The 14,268-nt window shown below is 52.5% G+C and overlaps 6 protein-coding genes across 6 annotated transcripts; 2 read left to right on the top strand and 4 right to left on the bottom strand.

Annotated features, from left to right (window-relative positions):
• Nucleotides 1–725: 725 nt before the first annotated feature.
• On the bottom strand, nt 726–3,063 carry J4E86_001591 (uncharacterized protein; the record flags this gene model as incomplete). Its single annotated transcript, XM_051442158.1, has 6 exons — nt 726–1,652; nt 1,715–1,755; nt 1,817–2,118; nt 2,170–2,187; nt 2,276–2,691; nt 2,743–3,063. 6 exons carry the CDS (start codon nt 3,061–3,063, stop codon nt 726–728), a joined length of 2,025 nt encoding a protein of 674 aa, XP_051305746.1.
• Nucleotides 3,064–4,542: 1,479 nt separating this feature from the next.
• Nucleotides 4,543–6,270, top strand: J4E86_001590 (uncharacterized protein; the record flags this gene model as incomplete). The annotated part of the gene is made up of 5 exons (XM_051442157.1): nt 4,543–4,587; nt 4,636–4,854; nt 4,908–5,345; nt 5,394–6,073; nt 6,123–6,270. The coding sequence occupies 5 exons, from the start codon at nt 4,543–4,545 to the stop codon at nt 6,268–6,270; spliced, it is 1,530 nt and encodes a 509-aa protein (XP_051305745.1).
• Nucleotides 6,271–6,432: 162 nt separating this feature from the next.
• On the bottom strand, nt 6,433–7,725 carry J4E86_001589 (uncharacterized protein; the record flags this gene model as incomplete). The annotated part of the gene is made up of 4 exons (XM_051442156.1): nt 6,433–6,971; nt 7,028–7,325; nt 7,377–7,607; nt 7,660–7,725. The coding sequence occupies 4 exons, from the start codon at nt 7,723–7,725 to the stop codon at nt 6,433–6,435; spliced, it is 1,134 nt and encodes a 377-aa protein (XP_051305744.1).
• Nucleotides 7,726–8,363: 638 nt separating this feature from the next.
• J4E86_001588 (uncharacterized protein) lies at nt 8,364–10,619 on the bottom strand (the record flags this gene model as incomplete). The annotated part of the gene is made up of 1 exon (XM_051442155.1): nt 8,364–10,619. The coding sequence occupies one exon, from the start codon at nt 10,617–10,619 to the stop codon at nt 8,364–8,366; it is 2,256 nt and encodes a 751-aa protein (XP_051305743.1).
• A 562-nt stretch (nt 10,620–11,181) lies between these two features.
• Nucleotides 11,182–11,976, top strand: J4E86_001587 (uncharacterized protein; the record flags this gene model as incomplete). Its single annotated transcript, XM_051442154.1, has 1 exon — nt 11,182–11,976. One exon carries the CDS (start codon nt 11,182–11,184, stop codon nt 11,974–11,976), a length of 795 nt encoding a protein of 264 aa, XP_051305742.1.
• Nucleotides 11,977–12,677: 701 nt separating this feature from the next.
• J4E86_001586 (uncharacterized protein) lies at nt 12,678–14,006 on the bottom strand (the record flags this gene model as incomplete). The annotated part of the gene is made up of 1 exon (XM_051442153.1): nt 12,678–14,006. The coding sequence occupies one exon, from the start codon at nt 14,004–14,006 to the stop codon at nt 12,678–12,680; it is 1,329 nt and encodes a 442-aa protein (XP_051305741.1).
• Between the last annotated feature and the right edge of the window lie 262 nt (nt 14,007–14,268).

Genomic DNA, 14,268 nt, shown 5'->3' with positions numbered 1-14,268 from the left:
CATGGGAAGGGCGCAATTGGCTCTTATACCGCCGCCATATGGAGATGATTTGCGGACAAAATTTCAGTTTCTCGACTACAAACTCTTGCATCGTGAAGTACTCCTCACGTACCGCCTCCTGTTTGGTCAGAGTCCTCGGTCTCGAAATTTGGCAAAAGACAGCTTTGCCAAAGAGAAATCAGCCCAGTCAAACACAGGTCAATACGCTATGGACCCTCTGCTAGAAGAGCTTTGTACCGTGCCATTGTCGACATCTTGGATCTCGAGAATGTTGTCATCTTACAAACCGTTACAGTTGTCCGCAGACTTCTTCCCGTCATCATGCACCAACGGCCAGAACGGCAAGTTCACAGAATCTGCTTCGTACACCGTTGAGCACGACTTCCCCGTATTTGGAGCCCGACTACTCGCGTTGCAAGAGTACAATGAACGCCAGAAGCCAACCCGAGCACGGGATCTATGGCGTGATCGACGAAATCCACTTCAATGGTACACCTTCTGGGCGGTGATTTGGGTGGGAAGCATTTCGATCATTCTTGGAACGTTGCAGCTTGGTGTTTCGATTGCGCAATTGTACTATGCGCCTGGGTCTTCCAAGAACTCTTGAAGCTGGGGTTCGATTTAGCTAGGAACTACAGCTATTGTAAATGAGCCGAAAGAAGGATATCGTATTGAGCCAGTGCTAGGTAGTAGCCAAAGTATGTGCAGGTCTACAACACCCCTATTCAGAAATTTCGCTCAGCCCAAGACCTTATGATTCCCTCATCACTATCCGGGTACTCCCTATACTCCACCTCCCCATTCTTCTTCAGGGACGTATTGCCCTGCACAAACTTCGCTCTCCGCTCCGGCCTCGTCGCCACAACACTTCTCCACGTCTCATACACCCCCTCTACCCTCGTCAACGTCTCATAAAACGGTCGACACGCCTCGATATCCGCTGTGCACCGCCAGATATGCAAGGCACGCATCAAGCGACCCAGCGCGGGTTTTCCGTTGGAAATGATTTTGATGCGGTCGACGGTAACGTAGAGGGCAGAGGTGCTGGCGTCGTGGTGGACTGTGAGGACGCCGTCTCCCTCCATGAGGAGCTGTTTAAAGATGGCGAAGTAACCTTGGCTGTGCGCTTGGGTCCACCTCTTGTCATCGGGGTTGTAGTGTTCGAGAGAGCGTAGGCCTTCCACACCGAGGTGTAAATAGGAAAGATATATCAAGTCGTCAGCAGTGAGCGCACTATTCTCGCCATACCCAAAGATCGCGAGAATGTCTTTGTTATCGACGAGGTATGCTGACATGAGTATAGCCCTACACTCTTCAACTGAATTGGCAATGTCTTCGAATTTGCTCCAATATGTTTCGTTTGGGCGGTAGCATGAATCGACTTTCCGGTTCGTCAAAGGGCTGAGTGGCGGGTTCGTGGCGTCGAAGTTGAAGATACCGGGGCTTGTTTCGCCGAGGAGTTTTCCCGTGCCATGGCCGAGGAGTTCGTGAATGACTGTTGCGACGAAGCGGATAGTATGAAGGTTCTGATGGTAGTGGTCGCCATCTGAAGGGTGGAGGTAAATGGACGCGCCGGGTGAGTTGCGATTCGCGCTCATTCGGTTGGCGATGATGATGTTCTTTGAGCCGTGGTTCTCGCGGATGTCATTGTACTGAGCAAGTAGAGGTGAGTGACTAGATTATTGGGGTGTGGAGAGCAGTCAATAAGACTTACGTTGGGGAGATTTGACGCTTCCCAAACATACGGGCAGCAGACTGTTAGCGCTGCGTCATCAGCGTTAGCATGCGTTTTGGTGTGGAGGGCGCCGGCACTCACCATGCACAATAGCACATTGGGGTATGGTAACCACGTCCTTCTCGAATAAGCCCTTGCCCTCGTTCTCCGCCGTCGCCCAAGGTAACAAGGTACAGAACTTCGCTGCACTAGCCACGAAGACTTCCATCTTCTTTGTTTCTTCTGGATCCGCGATACACACTACGCCCTCCCATTCCGCTCGTACGCCATGAGGATCACGATAAGTTTCCACGAAACCGAAGATGTGTTCGATCGACGGGGAAATGTCTTTGACCCAGATCTCCCGGCCTCGTCGAAATTCTCGGAGATCTCCGCTTTGGAAGCTACGTATGTAGTGATCGAGTATGGCTCTCTGGTTGTGATTTTGTGCGTACGTGCCGGCGCGACCGAGGCTGTGGCAGCTCGTTAGTCTAGTTTTCAGGCCGGAAGATCCTGATACTATCACGTTGGATATGGATGTCAAGATGAGAAAAGACTTACTAGTAGCCAATAGTAGACACTTGGTTCTGATGGTCTCCTTTCACTATTTGAAACCTCGGGCCACCAAGTCGGTCAGCTGGAGTAAGCTTGCTGCTGCCAGTCTCAACCGAGGCCTGGAGAACTTTGAACACGGCGTTCCCGCTATCAATTGTCTTTCGCACTCTCGTATTCTCTGGCTCAATGCCTTCTTCCTGCATAAATAGTTGTATTTCCTTGATCTCTGTGCGGGTGATGCGGTCGCCCAGGTAGTAGCTCGACACAGCAGTATCGCTTGGATATCCCGTGTTCTGCGGAGGTACTGCAGTCATACCCTCAACTAAGTTCTCAGCAGCAGATCCTTTCATACCCACGCATTGCACGATCTTCTCCAGAGACTCTTTACGAAGATCAGGTACAAACTTCTGGCCTCCCTCACCCTGCATAGTTAGCACGTAATCTTGTCTTCTCTCACAACTGCTGGCCCTTACATAGAAGTTTCCAAGATTGTACAGGAATAGCCCAGCATAGCCCAACAAAGCCTTGACTTCAGCCTCGGTCACCGCGCATGGTTCTTCGAACTGACTCCGATCGCCCTCGCACGCACGATAGGCTCTTATGATGAAATCAAAGATGGCTTCAGATTCTAAAGAGGTCTGCCGCAGAATGATGCGCGCTCCATGCCAGGCTGCTTGCGAGAGATAGTGAGCGTAGAGTTTGTCGCGAGGTGGGAGACTGTCGAAGAGAGGCTCGATCGCCAGACGGTGGATTGGAGAGGCCTGGTCAGGCACTCGAGCGCGATTGGAAGCCATTGCGGAATGGTATGATGAGGTCGTGAGTAAAATGCACGCAGGTGTAGCAACTCTGATCCTGCGTCGCTGTGCGTTTGCATCGACTGCACGTGATCGAAGCAAACGCAGCCATCCATGCATTAACCCTTGACATCAGGTTTGAGGCGGCGTTTCGCGGTCGAGAGGGAATATAGGTTCGCACCATGGTCTTTCGCGGCGCACGAGAACACGTGGAGCTTGGTTCAAGCTACGTTGGTGTACGGTGACTCTTTGTACGACATTGGATGTTGGATGTTGGATATTGATCGATCAGTGCCATATCCTCGGTTAGTGTTGATGTGATTTTACTTGTTCCTCCGAGTCTTTTAGTATGTTCTGGTAAGGAAATGACGCATCAGCGATGGGTCGAGCTCGTCCTTGAACCCGCAACTGCACCGTGAACAAGAGATGGGAAGATGGTTTAAGCGATCGAGCACAACGCGTCAATATGGCGCGGTATTGGCGATGTTCGGGTTGCACCCAGAGACCTAGCGTGAGAAGTAATAGAACGATCGATAGAGAACTTTCAGAGGAGCGAAATTTCAAATAGATTTGCTTCGTTGTCAGCAAGCCAGCAGCGATGATCTTCGATGAGTGGGTGCTCCATGTGAACGCGCATACGTTCGGCATCCGACCATCTTAACTAAGAGCAATTGCAATGTAGACGGAAGGGTGTTTTGGGGTTCAATTCGAGCATCGCTTCTTTGCGATACTATCATCTAAGAAGGCGGGCATCGCTGGGTATGATAGAAGAGTGAGGCCTCGATGCCAGGAACGCGCTGAAGTTTAGCGTGGAAGATTCGCGATGAGCTAGTCCCAGTTGGGTGTAGTCACGTGGTCATCGTCATTCATGAGCAATCGCGCCGACGTCGAATTGCCCTCCGCCTTCCACCTGCACGTTATTTACTCCCTTTTGATGCTGATGCAACTAGTCCATCGATGATCGTGATGCGAAGCCCACATTATAGAGGTGCCGTGCCACACGATTGCCAACCGCAGCTATGACTCTCTAATCACGGACGGCACGCTTATGACCATGGCGCAAATCATGAGATCGCCACGGCAGGTGCAGACACCATCCAGAGAATCCAGCAAATAAGCGAACGCATCGTTCACTCAAGCATGCGCCCTTCCCTTTGCCGACGCTGACATCGCAAAGTCGAGTCAACATACGTCATCCACGAACTTCATTAACCCGAACATCTCAACAGCCAAGCTTCCACTCCACTGCTGAAGCTGAATTTCGTAGGTAACAATGCATGAAGCTAAGCCCGCGAAACGAGCTCTTACTCCAACAAACAGTGTGTCATAGCCAGATTGAGTAACGATGTGCGCTGCACCCCGCGATTCGGGAGACGTTTGGCGGGGATCTATCGTTGGAGAATCGGAGGAGATGCAGCGATAAGAGTGTTGGGGGCGTACTCAGTGCAAGGAGTTCCAGTTGACTTACCGCAAAACAACATGTCGCTAAAGGAGAAGGATCTTGAAGCCGAGCGAAAGGAGCATGTCAGTGTCCACACAATGTCCCCTGAAACGATGCGCTGACGACAGAAGGTCTCATTTGACGAGAAGAGCTATGGCGGTAGACATGACGGTATCAACAGCGACGACGCTGTATATCCAGCGAAGGACTCCTCGAGACCAGCATCGTCGCCTGTCGAAAGAGATGGCAAGGAAACACGTCGCATCATTCGGAAGATAGATCTCAGGCTCTTACCAACACTCGCTGTCATCTACGCCTTCGCACTCATCGACCGCGTCAACCTTCCGAATGTACTGCATATCCTCAGTCGTCCTTGTAAGCCGTATACTGACTCACCATTCAGGCGCGTATTGCAGGCATGGACGAAGACTTGGGCCTCTCCATCGGCTCACGCTACTCCATACTCACCATGATTTTCTTTATTCCTTACATCATCTTCCAGTTTCCTGCCAACATAATCATCCGAAAACTCGGCCCTGCCGTCTGGCTACCCTCCCTGGTCGTTTGCTGGGGCGCTGTCACGATCGGCATGGGCTTTACGAATGACTGGACGCAAGCACTAGGTTGCCGAATTATACTGGGTGTGCTCGAGGCCGGCTACTACCCTGGCTGTGTCTTCTTGTTGAGTTGCTGGTATGTGAGATTCGAGGTGCAGAAGAGATTCAGTGGATTCTACCTGCTAGCGCTTCTTGCGAGTGGTTTTTCAAACATCTTGGCTTGGGGTCTAAGCGAGATGAGAGGACTAGGAGGCCTAAATGGGTGGCAATGGATCTTTGCGATCGTATGTCAAGCGTCTTCATACTCGCTACCAGTCGCTGACAGATACTAGGAGGGTGCCATCACCATGTTGCTGGGCTTCCTAGGCTACGTGACTATTATCGACTTTCCCGATAAAGCCAGCCAACCCAGCCCCATCACAAAACGCCCTTTCCTGACCGATGCGGAAGCCACCATAGTTCTGGCCCGCATCCAACGCGACCGTGGCGATGCCGTCGCCGATAAACTTACCCGTTCAACCATCGCCAAACATCTCCGCGACTGGAAGATCTGGGAGTTCGCGTGGCTCTACTTCCTCAACAACGTCGTTGCGTACAGCTGGGGATACTTTCTTCCAATCATCCTGCGCAACGACATGGGTTATTCGGTCGCCATGAGCCAGATCCTGTCTTTCCCGCCATATGTCCTGGCTGCCGTTTGGATGTTCGGTACGGCATGGGTCGCCGACAAATATAGAATGCGCGGTGCAATCATCGTGTTCAACTGCGCATGGGCAGTCTTGGGAGTGTGCATGATGGCTTTCCTCAGCAACGCTCGCGCAAGGTATGCTGGAGTCTTTTTGGGAGTCAGCGGTGCAAACGCGAATGTGCCGAGCATACTGAGTTATATGCACAACAACATCGTGGGTCAGATGAAGAGGAGTGTTGCGAGTGCGTTGTTGATTGGAGGGGGAGCTTGCGGAGGTATCGCAGCATCGAATATCTTTCGACAACAAGATGCGCCCAAGTACATGTAAGTCCATGCAGCAAGAATTGCAGAGGTATGAAGCTGACTTGCATAGACCCGCCATGGCTGTTGTTATCGCTACCCAAGTCCTGAGCATACTACACGTGCTAAAGAACTTCTGGGTCTACTCACGAGCTAACCGTCAGGCTGATCGCGGAGAGAGGATTCTGGAGGGCCAAGAAGGCTTCCGACAAACGCTTTAGATTCCGGGCTGCACTGTCCCCCGCTATGCCAGCGGACGATGAACAATACGAATATATGCCGCTACGCTATGCTATGCCATGCTATCGAACTCATCAAATAGTACGCGACGTGACAGCTTCCCTTCACAACAAAGATCCCAGATCTCGTGTGCCGAACCAAGACTAGCCCATCAACCTCCGCCGCCTTCCACTGTCAACACTGACGGTATTGTCTGGTCCGATGCTAATGCTCAAGCTGCTGGTATCGTCTTCGCTTGGAGCCCTCCTCCTGTCTCTGTCTCTGTCCCGTCCGCTAACAGCCTGGCTCTTACTCCTCTCGGGTTGTATGACCAGCCACGTTGAGCCGCCTCCCTCATGCTCTTGTTCCATGAGCTGAAGTTGTGGTCCTCCGCCTCTCTCATCTCCTCTTCGCATGTCCCTGTCTCCTCTTCTCACATCGGTTTCGCTTAGTCCTCGCTCGTTTCGGCCGCGCTCTCGACTGGGCTTTGCGTTCTTGGTGGGTGGCGGGGGAGGGAAAAGAGAGGGGAACTTGGCGGTTTTCAGAGGTAGTGTTGTAAGCGAAGAAGGTAGCGGGAGAGATTCGATCAGCGTCAGCTTCTCGAGTGGTATAGAGGTGAGGAGCGAAGCAGGTAGGTCGACGGGCGAGCATGCGACTATCGTGTGCCGTAGGTGCGTGTTCGATGCGAAGAACGACAAGTTTTCTGTGTCATGTTAGCGACTTCGCGACCTTCCACCTCGAGCATGCGTGGATACATACCTCGCACTTTTCTTCCTGCTCCGCCTTCCTTGCCGACTCCAGTGTCGATCCAGTCGAAGCTCGTTATCCTACCGCAGAAGCCAGTCGAGAAGGCTCGTAGCTGACCCAAGTTCCGAACCTTCTCAAGTCGTACAAGGTAGTTGGCCATACCCTCCAAGTTGGCATAAATGCGGACGATGATGTCGAGTGAGTCGGCATCTTCGTACAGCTCCCGCAAGTATTCCCTGATCCGTATGTTCAGTTCGTCTGCTAATGCTTCGCCGCCTTGAGCTTTTCGTGTTATGTATTTGTCTTGAAACTGGGACGGTCAGTCAAGATGCATGGCGGGAAAGTATACTGCGACACATACCAGGAAGCCTTCGGCATCGGCATCTATGAGCACCATAACGAACGGCCGTTTGGACTGTGATTGTACTAGAGCCTCTTCTTTTGCCTTGGACTCCGATAGCTGGCCTTGCATCGTCCGCGTGACATCTGCGATTTCCGCTTGCAGCGTCCGCCTGACATTCTGTTCGGAGCCGAGGTCGAGTTCACACTGTGCGAGGCGTGCTTCTGTCTTTTCGAGCTTGTCGAGGAGTTCCTACTCCGTCGTCAAAACCATCGTCACTTCCAGGACGCCTCCAATAGCATACCTCGATAAGCTCACACCTCTTCTCCTCCAGAATCCTAAACTGCGACAACCGATCGCGAAACGTCATCGGAGGTGGGGCAGGCGGGCCCACAACAACTAATTCCGCCATCTTCAGAACTGGCAAACGTCACGCAATCACCAAAAGGCAGGAAAATTACTAAACGACAGAAAAATCTGGGGATCCTAACATTTAAGAAGACGCGTTGTTTTGGGCTCCCGCGCAGCGCTAGCTAGTTGTTTTGCATCTGCATGGCCCAAAGTACGGTGACGCCGCCGGTGCGAAAGATGGCAGGTTCTGATTGGCTGGGCATGTGGGGGAGTTGGGCTCATACGCTGCCTTGGTGTTGGAAGTCACCGGAAGCATACAGAAGCTCGTGAGCTGGCGGGCTGTGTTCTGGTCACGGATGCATTCTTTGCGGCATGCAATATGCGGCGCGAGCCGCAATGGGTCGCGTGAGGCGGAGATGGAGGGGTGATGGGTGCTCTGGAGGGGAAGGAGGGGCATGTTCTTCTCACTTTAGCCCCTCGTTTTTCGAAACGCACGTCACATTGCTTCTCTGGCTAACGATACAAAGGTGTTGAGGTTTCTAGATACATTCATGGATGCCTCTATGGATCACAGCTTTGTTCCACACACCCGGAATATCCAATGCGTGCATAGAACCCCAACGTCCTTATGACTCATTCATCAAAGAAGCTCATCGGCTACATGACCCGGATAATGTCGGTATCTGGTATCACAGTTGCCATCACGGCGCGACGATCAATCTTACCTCCAGACGTGCGTGGCAGCTGCTTCCAGATCACGGCGCGGGTCGGACGCATGTAAGCGGGGAGATTGAGGCCGCGAAGCAGCTTCAGCAGATACCGGCGCGATGCAGCGTTGAGTGTCCCGGTCATGACAACAGCAGCCAGGATCTGTGGCTCTTCCTGCTCTTCATTGCTATGAAGAACCACGACTGCTTCCACCACTCTCCCTTTGGCCTGGTCAACGATTGTCCGCCAGACATCACCCAGCTCGATGTGAAAGCCGCCTACTTGCGCGGTTGACTCGTCCAAGCGTCGCGAGGTAACGAAAAGTACCCCAGTATCGTTGATGAAACCCCAGTCTCCTGTCCGAAAACACTTCACACCAGTTCCAGGATATTTCTGGAAACGATGGTCGTCGGCCCTAGAGCCAAAGTAGCATGGCCCAACACCCGGACCAGCGACCCAGATATCACCAGTCCAAGCTACAGGAAGTGGTCTGCCCAGATGGTCGCCTACCCAGATGTGGTTGTTCGGCAACGCGGTTCCCACAGGGATGAGCTGGCCTTCTTTGTTGCTCGCGTATGCCTTGTAGTCGACAAAGCTCATGGAGGAAGCGATTGTCGTCTCAGTCGCTCCGTAGAAGCTTGCAAGCTCCAGGTTGTCGAGTTGAAGCTCAGTGAAGTTGCGAATAACGCTCGATGAGATGTTTTCTCCGCCACTCAACGCGAATTTCCAAGATTTGCAATCCTTGAGCATGTGACGAGGATGTTGGAACCAAAGTGAGTAGTCAGATGGTGTAGCAATAGTAGTGGTGATCTTCTGGTGCACCATGACTTTGGTCACATTGGCGGGAGATGAGTCTGCGGCTAGGAAGAGTGTGCCTCCAGACGTTAGGGCGAACAAGATCTGGAAGAGCGACATCTCCGACGTCCAGTTGCTGTGCTGCAGTACGATCGGTTTCTCTTTTTCGAAGTAGTAGGCAGTGGAAGCCACAAGCACCTTCAAATTCTCGTGGGTCAAAACAACGCCTTTTGGCAGACCATCGGACGACGGAAGATGCAGTCCCACAGCAAGATCGTCTGGCAGCGGTTCCTCGATGTTGTCGAAACCTTCCGTGAAGACCATGTCGCCGCAGAAGAATACGGTATCAAGTTGGAGTCTCAGTGCATAGTCAACTAGATCTGGCGTGCTGACGATGCAAAACATAGTGTCGGAGTTCTTAGCGATAGGAAGATTGTCATCGACGGATAGGCGGTAGTCGATTGGAACGTAAACACCGCCAGCGCACCATATCGCAACGATACTGCAAAGAAGATCGACGGTTGGTGGACCGAGCACGCACACAGGAGTACCACGAGCGACTTCGTGCTTCTTCAAATCGGAAGACATGGCGACCGCGCGACGTATGAGGTTGACGTAGGTAATCTTTTGGTTTTGTTCATCCTTTACAGCGACACGATCGGGCGTCGTTGTTGCGATCTCCTGAAGCTTCTCGAGAATGCTGCTGAAGGAGACTTGGTGCTCGGGTCCGGCGCCGTGCGCCATACCTTGCTCGCGTTCTTTTTGGGGTATAAGGTCCATATCGATGATGCTAGTAGTCTGGTTTTGAGCGACCATTTGCGCCATTGCTTGGATGTACATCCCCGCCACCACTTCAGCATGTTCTTTGTCATACGTCTTCTCGTCAAGGCCAACGAATACGACTAGATTGCGGTCGAGGTCTTCGCGTACAATCAAAACGAGGTCTTGAGCATGCTCGAAGTACATATCGGTAGTCGGAGAGGTCGGATAGGCACTAGCGATCCAGTCAAAGGTGACTTGATGAAGAAGTGTCTGCTTCGAGATGTTCAACTCGGATAACAAGTTCTTGACTGGTACATGAAGATACCGTCTAGACACGCCCATGGTTGCCTTAGTCTGCTCCAGGAGTTCGTTGGAGGTGTGTTGCAAGTCACCCTTGAAACGCACTGGCATAGTATCGCCCTTGCCCTTCAAAGCTCGACCGAGGCCGATCACAAAGTCGTCGGTACCAGTGAGCTGTGTGAGTAGGATCTGCAGCGCAGCTAAACCGAAGTTTACCCCCGAATGTTCGTAGTCGTCGCACATGAATCGAATGCCGAAGGAGAGATTTGCTGAGATGGTTGTCTCAAAGCGATGGAAGGCCGGAACCGCATCGGGGTTGCGAAATCCTCGAGTCGTGAACGGTAACATTGGTAGAGACGTGGGTCGACCTTCCATTTGGGCTGTCCATTGCCACAGACCAGAGGCCGGTAGGGGGGTCATATGAGAGAGTGGGCTGCTTTCTAGAGTATGAGTCGCCTCGAAAGAGTGGCTAGGGGTCGCTAGAGGCGGTGCAGGCAACGAATAGCCGGGGGTGGATTGCGCTCGGCGAGATCGAGTAGGTGCAATTTGTTCCATCGGATGTTGGGCAGGCGATGGAGATGAGAAAGAGTCTTCGCCGAAGTCTCTATCCTGCATAGTCGTGTTAGCCAAGATCTAATACGCGGGCTAGACCGCCAGGGATACTTCGTCGAGTGAATTTGGAGTGCACGGTTGGCTTTTCTACCTCGATCATGGTGTTTAGGCAGCAAACTACCCTTCCTGTTTCCCTCAGTGACCGTAGTAATTGCGACAAGCATAGCGAAGCCAACAGCGCTGACCTCCTACCCCCTTGGCGTGACTATATAACTCCCTATGCTTACTGGTAATAGTCTATTACGAGACCGCGCTGAATTGACAAACTCCGGTCGCAAAACATCACCCAACCAAGACCATGGGTAATCTCGACACGACCCTCACGTCCGACGGCAAGAATGCTCATTCACCCACCAAAGCACCCGCCAATGGGCTTGGAGATCTTGGCAAACTTCCGAGAGAGCTAAGAGACATGGTGTACGAAGCAGTGCTTGCGACTGCACTCAAACGAAACGTAATGATGTTTGGCAACGTTCGTGAGGACAAAGCCGAAATCGAAGCCCAGTTCTCAAGACCTTACCTCGACCTACCTTTCATTCCCCGGGTATCATCCGCGATCCGGAAAGACATCGCACCAGTCGCACTTCGTAACTCCCACATTGTAGTCCGAGGCTATCGTAAAGCACATCGACTCACCGATTGTCTTTCAGCCAACGACGCTTTTGGAAGGGTGGGGTCGTTGGAATTACGAGGTATGAACAACATTAGGACTGTGCTCGGTGACATAGACAAGTTCCCAGCGCTCCAGCGCCTCTATCTTGCACTTTCTACGGGTGTGTTGGCGCAAATCGAATATAGGAATGGGGTGCCGATGGCAGACTCCACGGCCAAAGTAGTGCAGAAGTACAGATTGGAAAAGCTACTTCTGTGCACTGCTCGCCGCTATGTTACGTTGGATGAATTTGAACCCAACGGCTGCAGATGTAAAGAGGCTGGCAAGGAGATATCGCTACGCGGTCTGGGACGATGGTTAACGAACGAGGGCGAAAAGAGAAAGGTCGACATGCAACTCCGACTTGTGCTGACATGCTCTGCGGCATGTAACAAACGGTTGCGGGTGCATAAGACGGTCGTTAAAGAGTTCTCTGAGTGATGTTGGAAACCGAGGGAGTGGCTGGCTGATGGACGAGCCTGTGCTGCCGTTGTCTGTTAAGAAGGATATATCAACGACCTCAACACACGAATGAAGCAAAATCTCACTATGACAGGAAAATTGCAAGCCTTCCGGTATAACAGTAGTGTTAGACGAGCCCTTTGTAAAACGCGACAACTACCAATATGTGTGCATGTTGCGGCTCCAGCGAACAGTTAAGGTTTCCGCGATACACGCAAGGCTGCGCGAGGAACTCTCGTGGTCTCTTAGGTATTGGTCATAACTCGGATATTACAGCATTTGTAAGATTGCATGAGGCCTCGATACCTAGGTAGCATAGGCGCGGGAGTTGGTGCTGGAAAAGAGGATGGGAAGAGCGTCCAGGTGCGGCCGCATATTTGGGAAGTGCTATGAGCGTGCCAAGCCGCTAACGCCACGGCACGCGTCGGCATGCTTCTCACGTGTCTCCCCTCCACCCGAGATACAACGCGTTCTCAACCGTCATCGTTGCACTCCTACAGGTTGCGTTGCTATGAAGAGGAATTCTTAACTTCTAAAGTACACCTGGATATGGAAAATGTCTCTACGCGGACCGCCCGGCGTCAGCAACAACGCTCTGGCCAACCAAAACGCGTCGCGTTCTCAGCCGTCGAACCTAGCGCGCCAGCATCATGACACCATGACACGCTTGCTTGTCAAACCTAAACCTTGACCTTTTCCGTCTGTTCCCCGACGATGAACCTCCACATCACCTCTGCTGCCGTCTTTGCACCGTCCATGGAATTCAACGTCTCCGCTAACATCCGCGCGCTCGCTGCATATGAAGGATCCTTGAGCACCGTCAACACCGTGCTGCGAATGTTCTTGGCCTTCCAGAACTGTTTCTGCACGCGAATACCTGCTCCAGCATTCATGGCGTTGTCCAGATTCGTCTGCTGCTCGACTTGTAGCGCGACACCGACAATAGGCTTTCCTGCAGCCAAGGCGCATTGGACAGTCCCTTGACCTCCATGCGTGACGATGAGGTCGGCGAGCGCATTGGCAGCCGGTGCTGGGATGAACCGATCAGTCACCAGAAGGCGCCCATCTCCGCCAGCGATCTCAATTGCCTTGTCGATGTCGCAGATGGATTTCGAAGCTAGCACGACTGCGTTCCAGTCGTCATCAGGATTCAATCTCAGAGCCTTGATCGCTTCGAACAAGAACTCTTCCGTTCCCGAGCTGCCCATTGTAACTAGGATCGATGGACCAGGACCCTTTGTCAGATGTGTCGATATGTCTTCGTCCAGTTTCGAGTCGTTTCGCGCGTACAAAGGACCTGTGAGGACTATGTTCTTTGGGAGGCGGTGCAGATATTCTTGGTGGAATACGGGGTGGTCGTTCACCAAGTTGAGATCGGCCATGTTCATGTCGAAGAGGGAGATGGGACCCGTGACTGGCCAACCGCAGGCTGCTGCTGCTGCTCCTAGGCGCTTCTGTCGGAAGATTGGAGCGTTCACCATCAAGCCACTGGCCCACCATGCCATGCGCTGTCGGACCGGTCGTGGAAGCCGTGTGAACAATGGCATCATATCTGGAAGATCGCGAATCAGGCCATGGGCAAAGGCTCCAGGATGTAACGGAACCGGGAGGAAGTTGATCGTTCGAATACCCAGGAGTCGCGCAGCAATAGACGCTGGAGCCCACATGCCATGGAACACAATGTCGGGCTTCAGTTCCTTGAACGCAGCGAGTTGACCGTCGATGAATGACTTTGCAATTTCTTCTGAACCGAAGAACTCGGGCCAATCCCATCCGAGGTCGTGCGCCACGGAGATGCCCTTCACGCGTGGTTGAGCTGGGACAATGTTGAAGCCAGCGTCCGTGATTTGATATTCGAACCGCGCGCCACAGGACAGGAAGTCGATTCGCAGATTGATATTGGACGGGCACATATCCCGCAACGCGATAGCCATTGCAATGGCACGTGTCGTGTCTCCAGCGTCTTGCCATGCTACACTGAGCACGATGTGAACGTTTTGGGAAGCCATAGTGCCAGATGTTGCACCTCTTATCGCAGAAGAGAAGGTTGAACAGTAACGACGATTAGCCTTCCAGTACTGACCGGGTTTCAAGCTGTCCGGGTGTGTTGGCTCTTATACAAAACACCATGGACGTCGCCATGCATATATGCGCCATTCTCTAAATGCGGCGTCGATCATATTCGTCTCTCCTCTATGATCTCCGAAACAACAGGTCCGACATGAGCCGCATTGTACAGCTGCGGCTCAATCTCAGCATGCCAGAGCTCAT

Source organism: Alternaria arbusti (assembly GCF_024043155.1).
Source record: "Alternaria arbusti strain BMP 1465 chromosome Unknown scaffold_2, whole genome shotgun sequence".
Classification (NCBI taxonomy): Eukaryota; Fungi; Ascomycota; class Dothideomycetes; order Pleosporales; family Pleosporaceae; genus Alternaria; species Alternaria arbusti.
Note: the sequence above shows the minus strand (reverse complement) of the source record. Positions and strands in the feature narration are given on the sequence as shown.